The following is a 17,484-nucleotide window of genomic DNA, read 5'->3' on the forward strand; positions in this document are numbered from 1 at the left end:
AAGGCAGGTGAGAAATGCTGTTCAAGCACAATACAGACTTGAGGCTGAATGGGCACGTGCCAGTAGCAGCTGTGGGCACGGTGGGAAGAACCTGCCATGCTGCCATTTGGCTTTTCCTCTGAATGATCACAACCACTAGGTCAGAGTCACAGCCCAAATCACCGCTCACCTCCTCCTACCCCTTTGGGTCATGCCCCACTGCAGCTGTAAGAGCAGGCGGAGAAGGGGGGCATTTGGAGGTCCAAGGAGTGAAGTGAGAGGGCTGTAAGGAGTCAGAGGGACAACAGGCAAAAGGCACTTCATAAAACCCAAGGTGTCCTGAGAGATTAATTAAGAGCATCTTCTGCAATTATTTTAATACTATGATGCTGTCAACAACACGTGAACTCAGTCATATTTGACAGGCAGCAAAAGCAAATGATGGTGGCATTTGACAACTGAAAAATGGTAAAGTCAATTTAAAAAAGTAATTTTAGGGCTTTGAGGTGTTCTGAATTTAAACCAGGATTCCTGACACTCCTATTCCAGCCATCTGCGCTCTCTCTCTAGTTACTGGAACAACAAAAGATGTCTGTCTTTTCTCATCAAGAGCGAGGGCAGCTGGAATGGCAAGCTTTGGCCACATACAAGTTGCCTTAGAGGCTCACTGGCAAAAGGCATCCCACTCTCCCTTTCCTCTGTGGTTTTAAATCTACACACCAGCAGAGCACCAACCAGTCAGATCTGTACTGCCACTTTGCTTCTGGTTTAAGTATTTTGTCTTTAACAGATTTTTTGGATACTTCCTCCAAACAAGAAGCTGTAATGATTTCCTATAAGCATGTAGCCCCGGCGTGCTGTGGCGCGCCGTTTGAAGAGCCAGCTGTTGAGAAGCAGCCACAGCCGACTTAAAAGTAAACAAATCTCAGCCCAGGGAAGATCAGAAGGGCCGACAGACAGTCCTACTGGTGCTGATTTATACTTCCTTATCTTTTATCTCCTTCCCTCTCCTCCCTGAGCACACTAGCTGTTCTCCCACGGTCCTTCTTCCAGGGAAATCCATGTGCTTGCTTTCTGCTATCAGGCATTTTCAACTCTCAAGTTCTTTAAGTCTTCTAATTTTAATGTAATACTCCCCTCTTGGTACACTGCAAACCCACTGGGGCAAAGAACCAACTTGAGCTTGCTCCCAAGAGTGCATAAATAAATCCCTGGCTCTGGGAGCAGAAAATCTCCAATACTTTGCCCAGAAGCAATCTGAAACAGCAGACACGGAATGCCTTCCACTGCACATCAAGCAGAGGAGGTGCTTCGACTGACACTGCTTTTCCAGCTCTCTACTCATGAACTTCCCCCTGGACATGAAGACGTCAGCAGGGCAGTTACCAAGCGAGTGCAGACCTGCTACCCTTGTGGCAAAACCTCCTTCCAAAAACACTCTCTTCACTAAAAGCCTGTAAAACCAGAAAAGATGGCTGTGCCATGTGGTGTAACTAAGGCTACAAGGCTTCTCTGAATGAATCTGAATTCGGGCATGTTTTTCAGAAAGCACTGATGTACATTTCCAGTGCTGATTAGTCAGTCCCAGCACCACCCTTCATGTGGGTTCCACTGTTGTCTCTGTTGTCAAAATATTAACTAAAAACATGGGGCAACTTTGTCTAATTTCAGCTACAAGCTCTTGTTGAACACTTGTTTTCAGACCAGCTTTCAACCTTTCAAATTTGCACTTCTGTATCATGATTTAGATATTTTAATCTTCTGATAAACTAGAAGGTATATTTTCTGAGCCATCAATATTGCTGTATTACAATCATCTATTCTCTTCATTTCCATCTTAGTGACATCTATAATACTAAGCTGTTACTTTCATATATATTAATTTTTATTTTTGCACACTGATTTAAGTCTGATTCCCTGTACAAGCAGCTATTTAACATCTGTACAAAAGATTTTATCAACATGTGATATGAATTCTTCCATCTGGTGTTCCACTGAAGGCAAAGTAGAAATATTTTTGAACACCTCTGCTTTTTCTGTTACTGACAGTGCTGTAACTTCCATTCTAAACTTGGTGCTGTAATTTCCATTTTAGACTTGGTACTGTGGAAAGAAAACCCTCTTTTACTGTGCCCAAGTTTTTAACTCAGAAGTCATTTTACTTCTGTATCAACTCATTATCACACCTGGTTTCTCATCTATATTAAATTCTTCCTTGCCTGATTTTCCTTCTCTTCCCTGCCTTCTTAACTGCTGCCCTCTGCTCCTGTTATCTTTGTTGGTGTTTAGAGAACTCCATGCAGCATCAGGTGCATTTATGTCAACAGAAAGTAATTACTACTCAATATTTCAGTCTATCTTAAGTGAATCAGAAAAATAATCACATTGTACATGAAAAAAAAAAAACAACCCGAAGTTCACACCTCAGACTACCAAATGTAATCCATGTGTGCTTTTCTGATGTGTTGTAATTATATGTTATTATTTCAGGATTGCATAAGGGTATAATTTCTTCTGAAGATGTTCACTACTTTTTCTCTATAGCAGCTAAAATCCAAAACACAGTAAAATTTAAGATTAAAAGCATGATACTGAGTTACACTGTTATAAATCTAACTTTCGGATAGCTGGTTCAGCAGCCCCAGTGGGAAAGTGTGGAATGCTCGAAAAGGATTACAGTGGTTTTTACATTTACAAAGAGTTACACTGCTGGTCACAAGAGAGGTCTCACGTTACTGAGAGTACACATATTTGCTGGAAAATAAAAGTCTCTCAAAAAAAAAAAGGAAAAAAAAAGAAAGCAAAAAGCATCAGATATCTGAACAGCTGGAAGCATTTTTAGAAACTACCAAAAAAGAGAAAAAAATTAGAATAATATTTCCCTTTCTGTAGTAAGCATCGTAGTGGTGATATAATATGTTCTCAAGAGGTTTAATCACGTCTACTGTTCAATCCTCAAAGGTTATTTCATAAAACAAAAATTAGTGGAGTAAATAGAGTTTCTTCACAAAAAAAACTGAAACCATCGTCGTATTTATTTTTCTACCAGCTCCCATCATTTTCAGATGTCCCAAGAGCTATAAATCTGTGACAATAAGCTACAATCCACCATGCTCTGGCACAAGACAAGATTTTCTTCCTTTCTTTGTCTATATCTGATTTCATATTAGGAAAATGTTGTTTGATGCCACTCTGACAAAACCTTGAAAAGACTGCTGTTTACAGAAGGATCAAATGAGATGGTAAATTAAGGAAGTAATAGCAGCCATAGGCATAAAACAATGTGACTACCAGATATATTTTGATAAAGGATCTGCACACTAGAACTAACACCACTTGAATTTCTTTCAAATTAAAACGTAGGGATAATCTCTTAATTTTAAATGCTTTGCTTATTCCGCCAATTATGACGCTTTATTTTTTTTACCATAGTGCTCTCAGTGCCTTGTCAGCACTAGGATTTCCTTTGGCTACGTTCTTTTTGTCACAGCAAGTCTTTCAACATGTGCCAACTCCAGATAAACATAATTGTTAGTTTGTTCCAATACAAAAACCAGGTGACAAACAACACAAGGCTCCCTAAGTAACACCCTTGAATTCCCTTTAAAACACAGTTCCATTAAATACTTTCCTAGGGGTTGTTAAATTACATTCATCAGCTTTTGTATCCTCTACAGAACTTCCCATCTTCACAATGTGTTTTTACTCACACCTAAATTTACATTTACTTTTTGTGGGTCTTTTAATCACTTAAGTTGCAGCAAAATACCCACCTGGTTTGTTAAGCAAAACCATTCATTCTTTCCTCTTAGGGACCAACTGCAGATACAGAATGTAGTCAGTCAGCCGTACAAGCCAGAAACCTTGTTGTGGCACACCTGAAAATATGCCCACTATTATTTAATCAAAATATTTCTTATCTAAAAATGTCTGAACCCAGTTCTAATAGAATGATAGTGCTATTCATATAAGACAGTTTCCACCTTGCAAAAGACAGGCCGTGAAAAAAATCGGGTAAAATATCAAATGATACCCAATAGCACAGACTGTGCTAAAAAAGAGGGGTGAATCATGCAATCAGCTCTCACTCTTATTTACCCCTTCCCAAACATCCACTTTTTCTGGCTGAGTTTTTCTAATCTTTCTTCTTTACTTGCTTCTCTCCCAGTTATTTGCCCTCATCTCTCAGCCTTGGTTTTCTTCCTCTCTTGTTTCTTTCACTGCATTTCCGCTGAGCAGAACACGTATGATACCTTTTGCAACAGCCTACAGAGGAACTCTAAACGACAAGGCCATTTCTACAGAAAAACTTATCACTTTTCTTTTTTTTTTCAAAACACATCCAATACCATTTCATAATTTACTTAAAGGGAAAAAGAAAACTCCACAGATAACATTCTCTTTGTTCATCACCCACTATATAATGTGCAACCTTAAGATGCTCCAGCCTTCTTTTTGAATTATTTTGTACCCCCTCCAAAACCTGCCCTCCTGTACTTCAAACAGGTCCCCACACTTGTCCACTCGTCATTAAAAGGAAACTCCACGTGAACAAACATGCAGGGACCAGATTCAGGCCACACCTACGCTGCAACATTGCCAACATATTTTCAATAGCCATTGTTTTCTGCAGTGTAATTATCAAAATGCCTGCAGATCCATATTCACCAAAATATGATACTAATTCATCCAGTACAGCCCTTAAAGTAAAATGGTCAAAACTAATCCACACTACACAGTAAAACAAACACATTCAGGTAACAGATAAAAGGGCACAATTCACAGTAGAATACTCAGAGAACAACTGCCTGAACACCGAAACTCAGAGGAAGATCTGCAAGAGATGAGCCTTGGAAGGAAAATTCCAACTTTGTTGGATATTTAAAAACTACTAATTCAACAAGCAAGACCAGTTTTATGGCACATTGTAAATTCCATTCCTCCCCTAACCATACTATTTTTACTTAAAAACATGGTCACAAATGCACTCAATGGATCACCGCAGCTACAAAAGCACGACTACCTTACATGCTATTCTCCATTAGGAAACATCTGTGGGGTACCCATTTTACTCCTTTCCCTTTTACATGTGGCAACATATCTCTTTTCTCCTCACCCTAACATTTTCCATCACAGACCTGTATGACTCCAGGTTTTTTCTCTCCCATCTTTTGGTTCCCTATCACAAGTATAGTTCCTAGCTTTCCACTTCGTCTTTCCAGTTTTGCCTGTTACAAACACAATTTGCTTTGCCCCAGCACAGAACTCCTGCAAGGAACACAGTTACACAAGGCTAAAGAAAATCCATGAGCGTGTAAGAAAGACCCATGTGAACAGTTCTGGGTCATGACACTCAACAGGAAAGCCCCAATACTGAATCAATGTGTGTACCAAAAGAGCATTCATATCACTCCACCCACCCTGAAGATGAGTTCAATTCCCGTTTACTCAGATGTTCCAACGAGATCAAATTTTCTAACAGTACATTCTAGCGCATTTGTTCTCTCAAATTCCATGCTTAAGCTCCTATGCAATGGAAAATCGATCATCTTCATAAACGAAACCAGGTGATCCAATGAAACTATTTATTACTGTTCCACCAACATGAACAGTCAAAGTTTTACAAGTGTTCACAAAAAAGTAAAACCAGTCACAACAATATTTTACCCACAATTATGAAGACATATGCAATCTCCCATAAAATAATTCACTTCTGCTGAACATTTTTATGAGTCCATGATAAACGTTTCGAAGTCATGGTCTAAGTCTGAAACAAGGGCATCCACAAAATCTTCAACTGAAGGTGACTTCTGTAGCATACCTACAAAAAAGCAAGACAACAGACTCATCATAAAAATACTGGAATTCTGAAACCTTGCCAGTTTTGTCAACAGTAACATTTATTGGTAAATAACTTTCAATGTCACTACATGACAGAAAGCGCTATCACTTTTCTTTGTCAGGAACTAAGTGCAATTATATTGTATAGGGATTATTTAATTTCTTCAAGCTACCTGTTACACGTTATCACAGAATTGACAGGTTTCAAGATTGTTAACTGATTTTTATCACTACAATCTTGCTTAAGCAGGGAATTATATCCATTTTAAAGCAATGTAACCACAGACTCAGTCATTTCCAAATGACTGGAATAAATTAGTGATTGAGCAGGTATATAAATCCTTATCTGCTAAGTTTCAGCTTTGACTGAGCCAGAAAAAAAAATGTTTTCTCAATGTGTTACACACCTTAGAAGCACTTGATTTAGTATTTAAAGTACAAATACCTCTGAAATTTTTGACAAGGCATGAAACATACTCAAAGAAAAGCATTTTCAATACACTGTAGTTTTAGTTTTGCTTTTTTACAGTACCAGGACTTACCTTTTATTAAGAATTTTAATTAGTGGATCTGTTAGTTGCAGCATTTGACTACAGGATAACAGGAAAATTAGCATGATGAAGAATCATGCTCATGTATTTTTTCAGGTAATTCTATAAATGGAGTAGCTAAAAATCTCACACCTTCCTCCCTAGAATCCCAATTTTTTGAAAGCAAGAGAATATATACTTTAAATTATTTTCAGATGTTTCTTTGTACTGAACATTATATAATGATGGTCTTTTCACTATTATTAAGATTTTCAAGATTATATATGGAAATTTACTGCATAACTTGTACCAGAAAAAAACCCAACAGCACAGCTGCCAAATAATGTAAAATTTAATCTTTGTATTTCTTTGAAGTGATCTGTTCTTTCTGACAACTGCCAATGTAAATATAACCTTGTTCTACCCTTTCTAATCGGTGTACCTACTGAGCATAATTTTATATTCTTTCACATCCTCAACAATATTTGCTTTTGGTGGAAATTATAATTGCATGCTGCTAAAAGACCGTAATCTTTTACTACAACACAATGATTCAAAACCCATCAGGAAACAGATCAGCTCAAAGTAAATTTGTGTGAGCAACCAGAAAGAATGTTCCTGCTAAGACCTTACAGAATTCCATTTCAATCTGATTTAAACACATGTTACAAGTGTCAACACAAACTGCCGTGACCCAGTAGATTAATGCTGAGTACTAAAGGGAAAACAAATCTCATACTAAATATAGGTTCACTGAAATGCTGTTAAATGAAGTTTGCATCTAGCTATTTTCAAAATGAAAGAGAACAGCATTAATATTTCCAAATACTTGGTAAACTTGTAATCTACTCTAATGTTAGAAAAATTGCTGTGGAATTACTTGTAGCTCACAATGAAAAATGGCTTGCTATGTACTGGGTTGAGGAACAGATGTGTACAGATACCCAGCTACTAGCCTGACCTCCCCAGAGAGCCATGGCCTCTTGCAGACTCCCTCTCTTGGGTCCCTCAGTGGGCTGGCTGGGGGACATGCATATTTGCTCCCTAACAGCCTTGGAAAAATTCCAGTTTAAACTCATGTTTTTCTGCAGTTTTCACAGAAGTGGAGAGAATGCAGTAAGAAGGTGACACGGATGGTAGCCCACTAGAACGTGTACTGTCATGTATGACTACTGGAGCTCAGTGCAATTTGGTTTGCCTTTTTTTGCCCTCATTTTTCCTCAGACATTTACATCTGAACTAACCAGCTCTATTTCTTGAGCCTGAACAGTAGCAAGACCTTCATGGGTGCCACTCCTCTGATCCTTTTCAGAGGTCTACTTCCTGATGTGTTTAGCCAATTCTTTGACACACTAAAAATTATTCTGCTAATTATCAATACCTTGCAAGAGAAGAAGAGCTAAGAGTATAATGACTAGGCGGAAGAAACTGAAGCTGGGGTTATCTTCAAGTAGATTTAATTTACTGTTTACATAAAAATGGAAAATTATAACAAAACCATTCCAATCCTGGATATTACAAAATGAATAAAAGAAACATGATTAACTACAGTACACTTGGATGTAATTTTAGTGCAGCTGAGTACAGTCTTACAAAATCTCACTCAAAACTTGTTACAAATTTTATTTATTTGTACTCCACATGGTTTGTTTTAAATATGTAGGAGATTTCAAAATCATTCTGGCAATTGTGATGCCAAATGACCTCCAAACCAGTAGTTCAGATTTCTTGCATTAGTGGTCTGCTGCATTGTTATTTTCCCATCACTGACATCAAAAGCAGACACTAGCAGACTTCACTTTTGCAAGGAAGGAAGGAAGAGTAATTGAGGTCATTGCTGAAGAACTCCTACTGTAGTGAAATGATGATGACCTTATGAAATAAATAACTACAGATTTTAGAGCAGACAACTCCAAAAGAAACAGATACCGATGGTATTTCTGTGTTTTAATTTCTTACTCTACACAGATGTGTTAAAAAATGGTCACATCTCCCTTTAAAATCCATTAAAATATATCAAAGCAAAATCAGCTTTGATATATTGTAAGTACTCAGCACTTCAGTCTACATGATTTAGTAAGATGTCCACAAGGTCTGATGGTTGCAGTTTTCAAATTTAGGAGTGTATTTTAATATGTTTAACCCAACTCCTATTTCAGCTCAGTCTCTCCCAAGCCTAAGGCAACTGCATAGCTTATCTTCTCTGCTTTGAAGTTTTCTTTCACATTACAGCACTGTGGTTAACCACACCCTTTTGAGAGATGGTTAGCTATAACCTACAATCACTGAAAATTGAGAGAAGAATAAAGCCTGTGGCAAAATTTGGCCTCTGCCCCTTTGGAACAGTAATTACTTTGGGTCCATGTAGTTTGAGTTAACATATGTTGCCATTCACATCACCTTTTAGGTTTTATGAGTTTTTCCAACACTTTCAAAGAGACATACAGTGATTATCTAGAAATTTTTGCAGCCTCTTCAAATCATAATTATTTTATGAAGTACAATCTGAGGCATGGAAAAACAAATTTTCAAACTGCACTGGAGTAAAATGTGTGTTTATTTACATAGTCAGTTTGGTTACCATGTAGGCACACAGCTGAGTATGACTGCAATATAATATGGCATTAACAAATCAAGAACACAACTTCACATGTATTTTGCATGAGGACTTCTTCAGAAACCCCAAGGGCAATGTGACTGCGTCAAAACCGAGGAGAAGTGCACTTCAGGATACGTTCCGTGCTCTCAGTTCCCAAAACATCCAACCCAGTACTTTTCACACTGCAATTCACTTTCTGACTGCACCTGGGTTTCTTTCCAGTCGGGGAGTGCCAAGGTAGAGAGGGAGGGATGGTGCACACCTGAATCTTGTTCAGACCTGCAACCAGCACACAACTGGACCTGGAAGGGACACCTGGGATACATAACTTTAAAGGAATTTGGAATCCCTAATGCCATGTACTCCTAGGAAAGAGAAAATCTACAAAAGCCATATGGTCAACCCAAAATGACAAAGGAATCAAGTTCTTCTCAAACTGTCTTTCCTCTCTAAGGAAACATTTTTTTAAAAGTAAGCCTCCTGGACAAAGCATGGTTCACTCATTTTTTAAGTGCTTCTGCTATCCATATTTGTGACTATTTCTGTATTTTATTGATGGTAAAAGGGGTAAGATAAAAGGGGTCACTTCAGAAAATGTTTTAAAAGGTTTCAAAAAACCTTTATTGTTTTTGAGGTTTTTTAATGGAAACAAATGCCAAGAGAATCAAATCCAAACAACAATAAAAAAGTATATTGTGTTTCCTAATTAAAGACTAGTCCAAACAGGAACCTTGTCAGTAACTCCATTGAATGGCAGGTCAGATCCTTTATCTTTCCTAATCAGTACATCTATGGAATCACGTTGGAGAGGATGAAAAGCTAGGGTCATATCCAAATACAAAAGAAAGACAATAGATGGCTGCTGAGATGAAAATCGTAACAAAGAAACTGTACAAATGAAATGTGCTGTTATCAAACAGTCAATGAACATGGTCAACTTCACAAGGAGATGCGGAAGGGTGAGGCTGCACATGTGCATCCAAAAGTCAGACATCTGCAAGCGCATTCCTATATATATAAAAAAATGCCTGAAATAACAGCCTAGAGAACTTTAGGGTTTTGAAACAGGGCACTAGTGCACATAGAATCTGGACTGTTTCCCTGAAGAAGAGTAAAACCAACAAACTTTAAAGTTTGGTGAAATCTATCTTTAATCAGGTATCTGTTTTGTTATTTGCTATGGGAGCACAGTTTTGCAACTGCTGGAAACCAACAGATGGAAATCAAGTATTTGGGAACATCTATAATGAAAACAAAACCAAAAAAAAGAGCAGCAAGAGGAATCAGAAGCTGACTGAACCTAAACAAATTAAGGAACTTACTTGTTCTTACTTTTCTCCTTACATTCTCAATTTTTGTAATAAATACGGAGCAATTAAGTATAAACATATAATAAGTTTTTCCATCAGGTGTGTTCTATCATTTAGCCTCAAACAATCCCAAATCAGCAATCAAATTATTATCTTGTCAAAACACCTGAGTCACTCTGATTTCATTCTTCAGGGAGTCATTCAAGCATGTTTGTTAAGTTTTGCACTGTGTACAAATGAACAGCACCATATGCACAGGCAAGGAACTTGCTGATGAATTCTGGTTATTTTTATGATCTTGAATATCTTTTAAGATTTCTGTTTAAAGAGACACAGAGTAGAAAAGTGAAATTCAGAATACAAAAGTGTCCACGGAAATAATCTGAAGCAAGGAAGATGTATCCTTGATGGAAGAGGATCAGATCATGGAACACTTAAGAAAACTGGACACAAACAAGCCCTGATGGGATATACCCATGAGTGTTAAGGGAGCTGGCAAATGACATTGCAAGGCAACTCTCAGTAACCTATTAAAATAGGAGAAGTACCAGAAGACTGAACATGAGCCAGCAATGGTTCCTTGCCAGAAAGAAGGGGAATGGCATCCTGAGTGCATTAGGAAGAGCACGGCCAGCAGGCTGAGGGAGATGATCCTTCCACTCAGAACTGGTGAGGCCATTCCTGTGGCCAGTGCTGGGCTCCTCAGTACAATAGACATGGACGTACAGGAGAGAATGCAACAAAGGCCCACTGAGATGACTGGGGGCCTGGAGCATCTCTTCTGTGAGGAAAGGCTGAGAGAGCTGGGACTGTTCAGCCTGGAGATGAGAAGGCTCAGAGGTACAAATACCTGAAGGAAGGGTGCAAAGAGGATGGGAGCCAGGCTCTTATCAGTGGTGCCCAGTGACAGGACCACAGGCAAGAGGCACAAACTGAAATACAAGGGTTACCTCTTAACATTTTTTTCCCTGTGAGGATGAGCAAGCAGTGGCAAAGTTGCCCAGAGAGGCTGTGGAGTCTCACTCCTTGGAGATATTCAAAAGCCATCTAGACATGGTCCTGGATACCTAGCTCTAGAGGACCCTACTTTAGCAGGTGGGTTGGCCCAGATGAACTCCAGAGGTCACTTCCAATCTCAACTATCCTGTGACTCTGTAATTCTGTGAAAACATCTTGAAAACTTCTGCCATTTTTTGTAAATCATAGTCTGTGCTCTTATCACCAGTATTACTCATGCTAATGCTGACACAGGAGTCACTGATGACTGGTTCTTCTATCACATGTGAACAAACATACCAGCAGGTGCACTGCTGCTACTGACCTTGATGTGACACAGTTCTGTTTAATCGTTTACGGATTTACTGACTTAAAGAAAAAAGATAAAAATCGAACCTTTTATACAGATTTTTTTGGTCACAACATAAAGATGCCATTGTTCTACCATTAATGTCAAGTTCACTGTTCTGCAGTATGCACAACTATTCCTTAAACAAGTTTGCTTCCTTCTTCAAGCCCCAGGCTGCAAAGACATCACCTCTTTCTCATTCACCATTGGTCCTGACGAGTTACTGATGAACATTCTGCACTAAATTAATTGAGGACTAGAAGCACGAGGACTAACAATATGGAAATGCCTAAAACATCTAACTACCGCATTACAAGACTTAAACTTGTTTGTGTGCTCTCATGTACCCTGCCAGACTTCATATTGAGATTTCCTTTAAACTTAAAATAAACTTGGAATTTCCTGGACTACAATATCAGTGTTTCAGATTAATTTCAGTAGCAAGGTTTATCCATAATAACTGATGCAAACTCTCAAAACCAAACTGACTGCAGCATATTCCACTCTGTTCTATTACATGCAAGGGTAAAAGCCCTGTAAGACCATCCAGAGATGAATTTTGTAAACATCATTCCTATAGTATTCGATTCAAGGAAGCACACTGCCAGCAACTTCAACATAGTTTCTAAGACACTCCAGGAGGATTCAATGCTCAGTAAAATTAAGAATGTATCTCAGAAACAGAAGAGACAATAAGCATAACTGGTGTCTAAAAACATTTTTCTATTTCTCTAGGATAAGACTTACAATATAAAAATTGGATATGCTTGTAAAGATGAACATTCGTGTCTTGCAACTACTTAATCCACAATTTTGGGCTACAGTTTTTCAAGGTTACAAACACAGACTCTTTAACAACCCTAAAAAAAGATAAGTTTGCAAAGTCATACTGAATGAAAAGTAATCCTGTAGATCAGAAGTATAAATAGACAAATCTAAAGAATATATAGCTGCTTAATATATGGTGAGTCTAAGGAGAGCAGAGGTCATTGCCTCAAATATAAATAGATGGGTCAAAGAACAGGGATGTTCTAGTTATTAAACTGTGCCAATCTCATGATGAAATACAGACACATTACTACTGTTTCCTTATCTGCAGAAAAAAGTCCCACAAGTTCCAGTCTACTAAAATGGAGTGAACAGAGCAAATGAATTCATATTCATCCTTAATATGCTATTAGATAAAGCACTTAGCCAATGCTCATGTTAAGAACAGCAACAGTAATGCAAAAATGTTTGGCTTGAATTCTGCAACATTACACAGGAAAGTCTTTATCCTGATCTTATTGAGAAATCTGAGATACAGTCAACATTTTCTCAAACTTGCTTCATTCTCCTGACATTATTTTTTAATGTATGAAATATAGTATTTTTGCTATCCGTATGAATGATTTTTAGAAGTTATTTTCCAGATTAAAAAGGCAAATATGGTAGTGAGAGGAATAACGAACTATGTTTCTTTGATACAGTTTTCAGACCTCCATTTCATAAGAATCTATGATGCTAAAATGTGGCCAAAACAAGTTCAATTTTGTCTATACAAAATAACCAGAGGTATTATGACTTCCACGTATGGAAAAGTCACTAACTTATTGTATCAAAAAATGGTGTTATTTTACTTCCTTCCAGTATGTGATACTCTTATGCTGAATTCTTTAGACAGTCTGGTAAAGACAAACTTTCCCAACACTTCACCCCAACTATCTGTGTGTATTCTGTGTATCCCAAGGAGTTCTACTGACCATGATACAAAGGTGATGACCATTCCACTTAACTAAATAAATGAATCATTTTTCTTTCACAAACCCAATGAAAATCATAATTAAACTGAAAAGAGTAAGATGGGAAATGCAGTTAAATTATTTCTTTCTCAAGCAAAGGAATAAAACAGTTCTAATTTATTTTCTACCTTGAACCATCAGTATGGGCTCTTTTCCACCGCCGTGTGCCAGCATCTCTCTGCGATAACGCTCTCCCATTGCCCTGGAGAAACACAGATGTTAGAGCCATCTGCAAATACAACCTGTCCAGCTTTCAGTCAGATTTGCTTCTAGGATCTCTACAGAACTCAGAGACATATATTCAGAGATATTTTCAACTCTGAAACAATGACTGATTCCACACTGACTCCTCAAATTACACTTAAAATCATACTGAACGAGACAAATTTTATACATGCAAGTATGTGCTGGTGTTTATAAAAGTTAATTTGTGAACAACATTTCAGCCTTCCTTGCTCCAAGGGGAAAAACTGCTCTGTTACAATGTTCTGAACATTCACCAAAGATATAAGAATTTGTGATCTCACAATTTACTTTTTAATCTCACAAAGCAAAATGAGTAGGACAGCTACACTTAGCTTTGAAGTTGGTAACATGAAGCTTGTTTAATATGCACAGTTGCTTTGATTTCAATAGAAAATTACAAGTAATTAGGCATCTATGAAATTCAAGCTCTCTAATTACATCTAAATAGGAATTTCAGTGCCTCTCAATGGACACACCTAGATTTTAAAACATCAACACAAATCTTTTTGCACCAATGGACATACATATATATATACATATATATACATACATATATATATATACACATACATATATATATATACACACACACACCCATGGTTATTTTGTAATCCTCCTAAAATCAAGAAAAGTGCTAAAAATTAATCTGCATCAAAAAAGCCCATCAACCTATATGGCCCCATTTGTTCCATGTTTTCGAGAAGCAACTAGCATGACGTTTCATTCTACTTAACATTTTCTCTGTTTTTACCTATCAAATGGGTTCTGAGCAAAACACTGCTTCCACACCATAGAGGCAACAGCCCTAGACATGAGGTAGGAGTAGTATTTGGCACCATAGCCCACGAGATGACTGAATCGCAGCTGCCAAGCCTGTAAGAAGAAAAAAATAAAAGAAAACAAAGAAAAAACCCAAAAGTTATCTTTTAACTTCTTTAAAGTGTTCAGCATTTCTCTCATATATGATGGAAGAAATCTGATATCATTAATGACAAACAATTAAAGAAAAAAGGAAAAAAGCAACCACCACTTAAACCAAGACTGAACAATCCTTTATTATAAGAAGCATTTTTCAGCCTAAATACTGTATATCCAAGACACTGATCATCACAATTGAAATTATATATAAACAGGGTCAGAAAGGAATAAAACCAAGCAGTAAAAAAAAATTATTCATATTTGAAGTCATATGTTATAATTTCCCAGCTAGGTAAGTGCAGTATCACACTTGGAAAAATTCAATTTATAAACTTCTGTCACAAACAAAATGGTAGTAGGGACTTGCATTTAATACTATAAGGAAATAGAACCTTCCATGTGCCAAAAAACTCAGAGGTAGACAAATTACATCCAGATGTAATACCACCATTTACAGATTTGTTTGCACATTTTTAAATGCATATGTGTAAGATTATAATCCACAATTATATGGTTTTTCATGTATTGTTACTTGACTTTATGACACATTCCAGTGATGGCAGACTTCTTTTTTAATGCTGCTTGGTGTTGACAGTTTACTTATGTTTTCTTAGAAAAGAAAATCAGAGGTATCAGCCCTACTTTCACAGAAATAAAAATACCTCTTTTTTTTTTATTTTCCTGACTTTAACAGAATAATTTAAATTGTGACAGACCTCCAAAGGTCATCTGGTTCAGCCCTCACTCAAAGAAAAGGCAAATTTAATGAGATTTCTCAGGGCTCTGTCTAAAGTCTCAGCATCTCCCGGGATGAAGATTTCATTGCCTCTACAGTGCAATGTGGAAAGGCAAGCAGGTCCAAACTGAAAAGATGTTGTTTCCCAACATATTCGGCCATATTTTTCAAAATGAGAATGGATGACTATAGGAGAAGGAACATGAAACCTACTCTGCCCTGTCAGCTCTGAGGAAACCAAAGAAGAGACAAGTCCCATATCTTATTTGTCCTTCTAGTGAAAGTCAAACCTCTTAACATTCTTGAGATATGACTGTTGTCAAGATTTTTGTAGGTATTATAAAAACCAAAGGTTTAAAAAGGAACCCAAAGATAAACAATAAAGTAGCATAACAGATGTTTTACATTTAAATCCATGGGCTGTGAGATGCTTGTTCTTATCCTACAGTCAGTGGTTGAAATTCTGACGAAGCCAAACAAAAAACTGAAAGGACATTAACAATTTTCCAGAGCTATTTATCTTTGACTGTGATTCTTTATCACAGATTAACAAACTCCTGATTTTTAACAGCTGAAATAAACTATGCTTCTTTATTCAAGAAAGTGCTGATCATCATCTTATTCTCCATTAGCCAAAAAGACGTATGTGTTTGCTCAAAAGGGACGAACTGAGAGGGTGGGGAAAAAAAGTATTTGGCTTTTAATAATTCTTTTTTCCTTAAAAGAAAAGGTAGCAAACAGTGCCTTATAATCCAGATTACTGTGAACAGTGGATGAGAAACAAGTTGCTAGCTCCCTTTTCTAAGCAACACCTACAAATAAAGTTCTCGAAGTTAGCTGTAATTCAACCATTCAAAAGCTACTTTTAATAAGATGGTTATCTCCACCCTAAGAGGGGTGTCCAAAACAGATGGAATTTGCCATGGGTCAGCAATCGAGCCTGTACTGGTGACCTACACAACTAGTTAAAAATAGGACTGACAAGGTTAAACAAGATGAAAAAACATCTCCAGTCTTCAGCTTTCCTGTGGGTCTTGATGTGTGGTGCAAACACTTGTAAAGCACATTTTGAAACAGATCAGAGAGCCTACATTTTTAGAAGACTGAGCAGGAAAACATGTCAGTTTATTTTATTGTACAATAAGTTTGCAAATTCATGACTAGAAGTTTCAACTCTCTCAGGAATGTGGAAAACTTCACGGATTAATTAACATACTCAGAAATGTTTTTAAGGTACAAACAAAATAATTTTTGTGAGTTTGACATAGGGAAGACTATTTCTATCTCTCCCATCAGAAAGGAATTATTTTGACACATCATATAAGCTGTAACTAGGACAGTATGTCTTCTTCAACAGCTCAGATTACATAGTTCACATCAAATGTTCTTGCATTTAGTGGTTTACACCTAAAACAGCTCATCCACTCTTCCAGGTTGATTAACTATTCCATTTATAGGGTTTCTTGAAACTCTGTATAACAAGTCAGCAAGGAGAAAAGAACAAATTCTCAGCAACCTGTCCAAGACCAAAAGCTTAATTTCAGAGTCTGCATCTAAAACAAGCCTCAGTACCCTCTGTTCAAGTTGTTTTGACCTTGCCTTTGCTACTAAGGTTTACTAACAAATTTTACATTGCTTCCTTTCAAAAGAGAAAAGGACAGGCTATAGAAAGACCAAGGAAAGACACTGCTCATCTCTCTCCCTGCATTTGGGGAGGCTTTCAAATATGATGAAGCTGAGATTTCAAAAATTCATTCGGAACAGAATAGTATGCAAAAAAAGGAAACAAAAATGGAGGATGACTCAATCCACCTTAAGATAGATGACTTCCTTCATTGGAATACTTCAGGAACATACTTTTAGATAGTTCAAGTTATTAAAGATGACAAGCATTCCCAAAGGCATACTGCACTGACATGCAACTAAGATTGCTTTCCTACTGCAAACCACAGTGAAGGAAATCTGATAACAAACACTGTGGTTCCCTACTGAAGTCCATATTTGATTCATTTTCCTTTAACCACTACAGATTTTCCCCACTCTAGAGCATGAGTAAATCTAGGATGTCATCATTTCCTGCCACTACTTTTGTCCCAGTCCTCACAGAAAGTTTCTGATCAGGAACTCCCAATTTTCCATATTTCACTATTAACCAGTATCTATCACATTATTCAAGTACATTTACTGATTCTATGCTGT

General features: G+C 37.3%; 1 protein-coding gene across 1 annotated transcript in view; it reads right to left on the bottom strand.

Moving 5' to 3' along the window:
* Positions 1-5,550: 5,550 nt before the first annotated feature.
* The window catches only part of MIPEP (mitochondrial intermediate peptidase), a 71,021-nt gene continuing 59,087 nt past the window's right edge, over positions 5,551-17,484 (bottom strand). Inside the window, exons 17-19 of the mRNA XM_050332090.1 lie at positions 14,383-14,504; positions 13,514-13,587; positions 5,551-5,800 (exon numbers count right to left, since the gene is read on the bottom strand). Of these exons, the coding sequence (XP_050188047.1) occupies positions 5,706-5,800; positions 13,514-13,587; positions 14,383-14,504 (291 nt within the window). The 3' untranslated portion in view covers positions 5,551-5,705. The remainder of the gene's footprint in view (positions 5,801-13,513; positions 13,588-14,382; positions 14,505-17,484) is intronic.

Source organism: Myiozetetes cayanensis, unplaced genomic scaffold (assembly GCF_022539395.1).
Source record: "Myiozetetes cayanensis isolate MyiCay16 unplaced genomic scaffold, myiCay2020 scf5-8, whole genome shotgun sequence".
Taxonomy (NCBI): domain Eukaryota; kingdom Metazoa; phylum Chordata; class Aves; order Passeriformes; family Tyrannidae; genus Myiozetetes; species Myiozetetes cayanensis.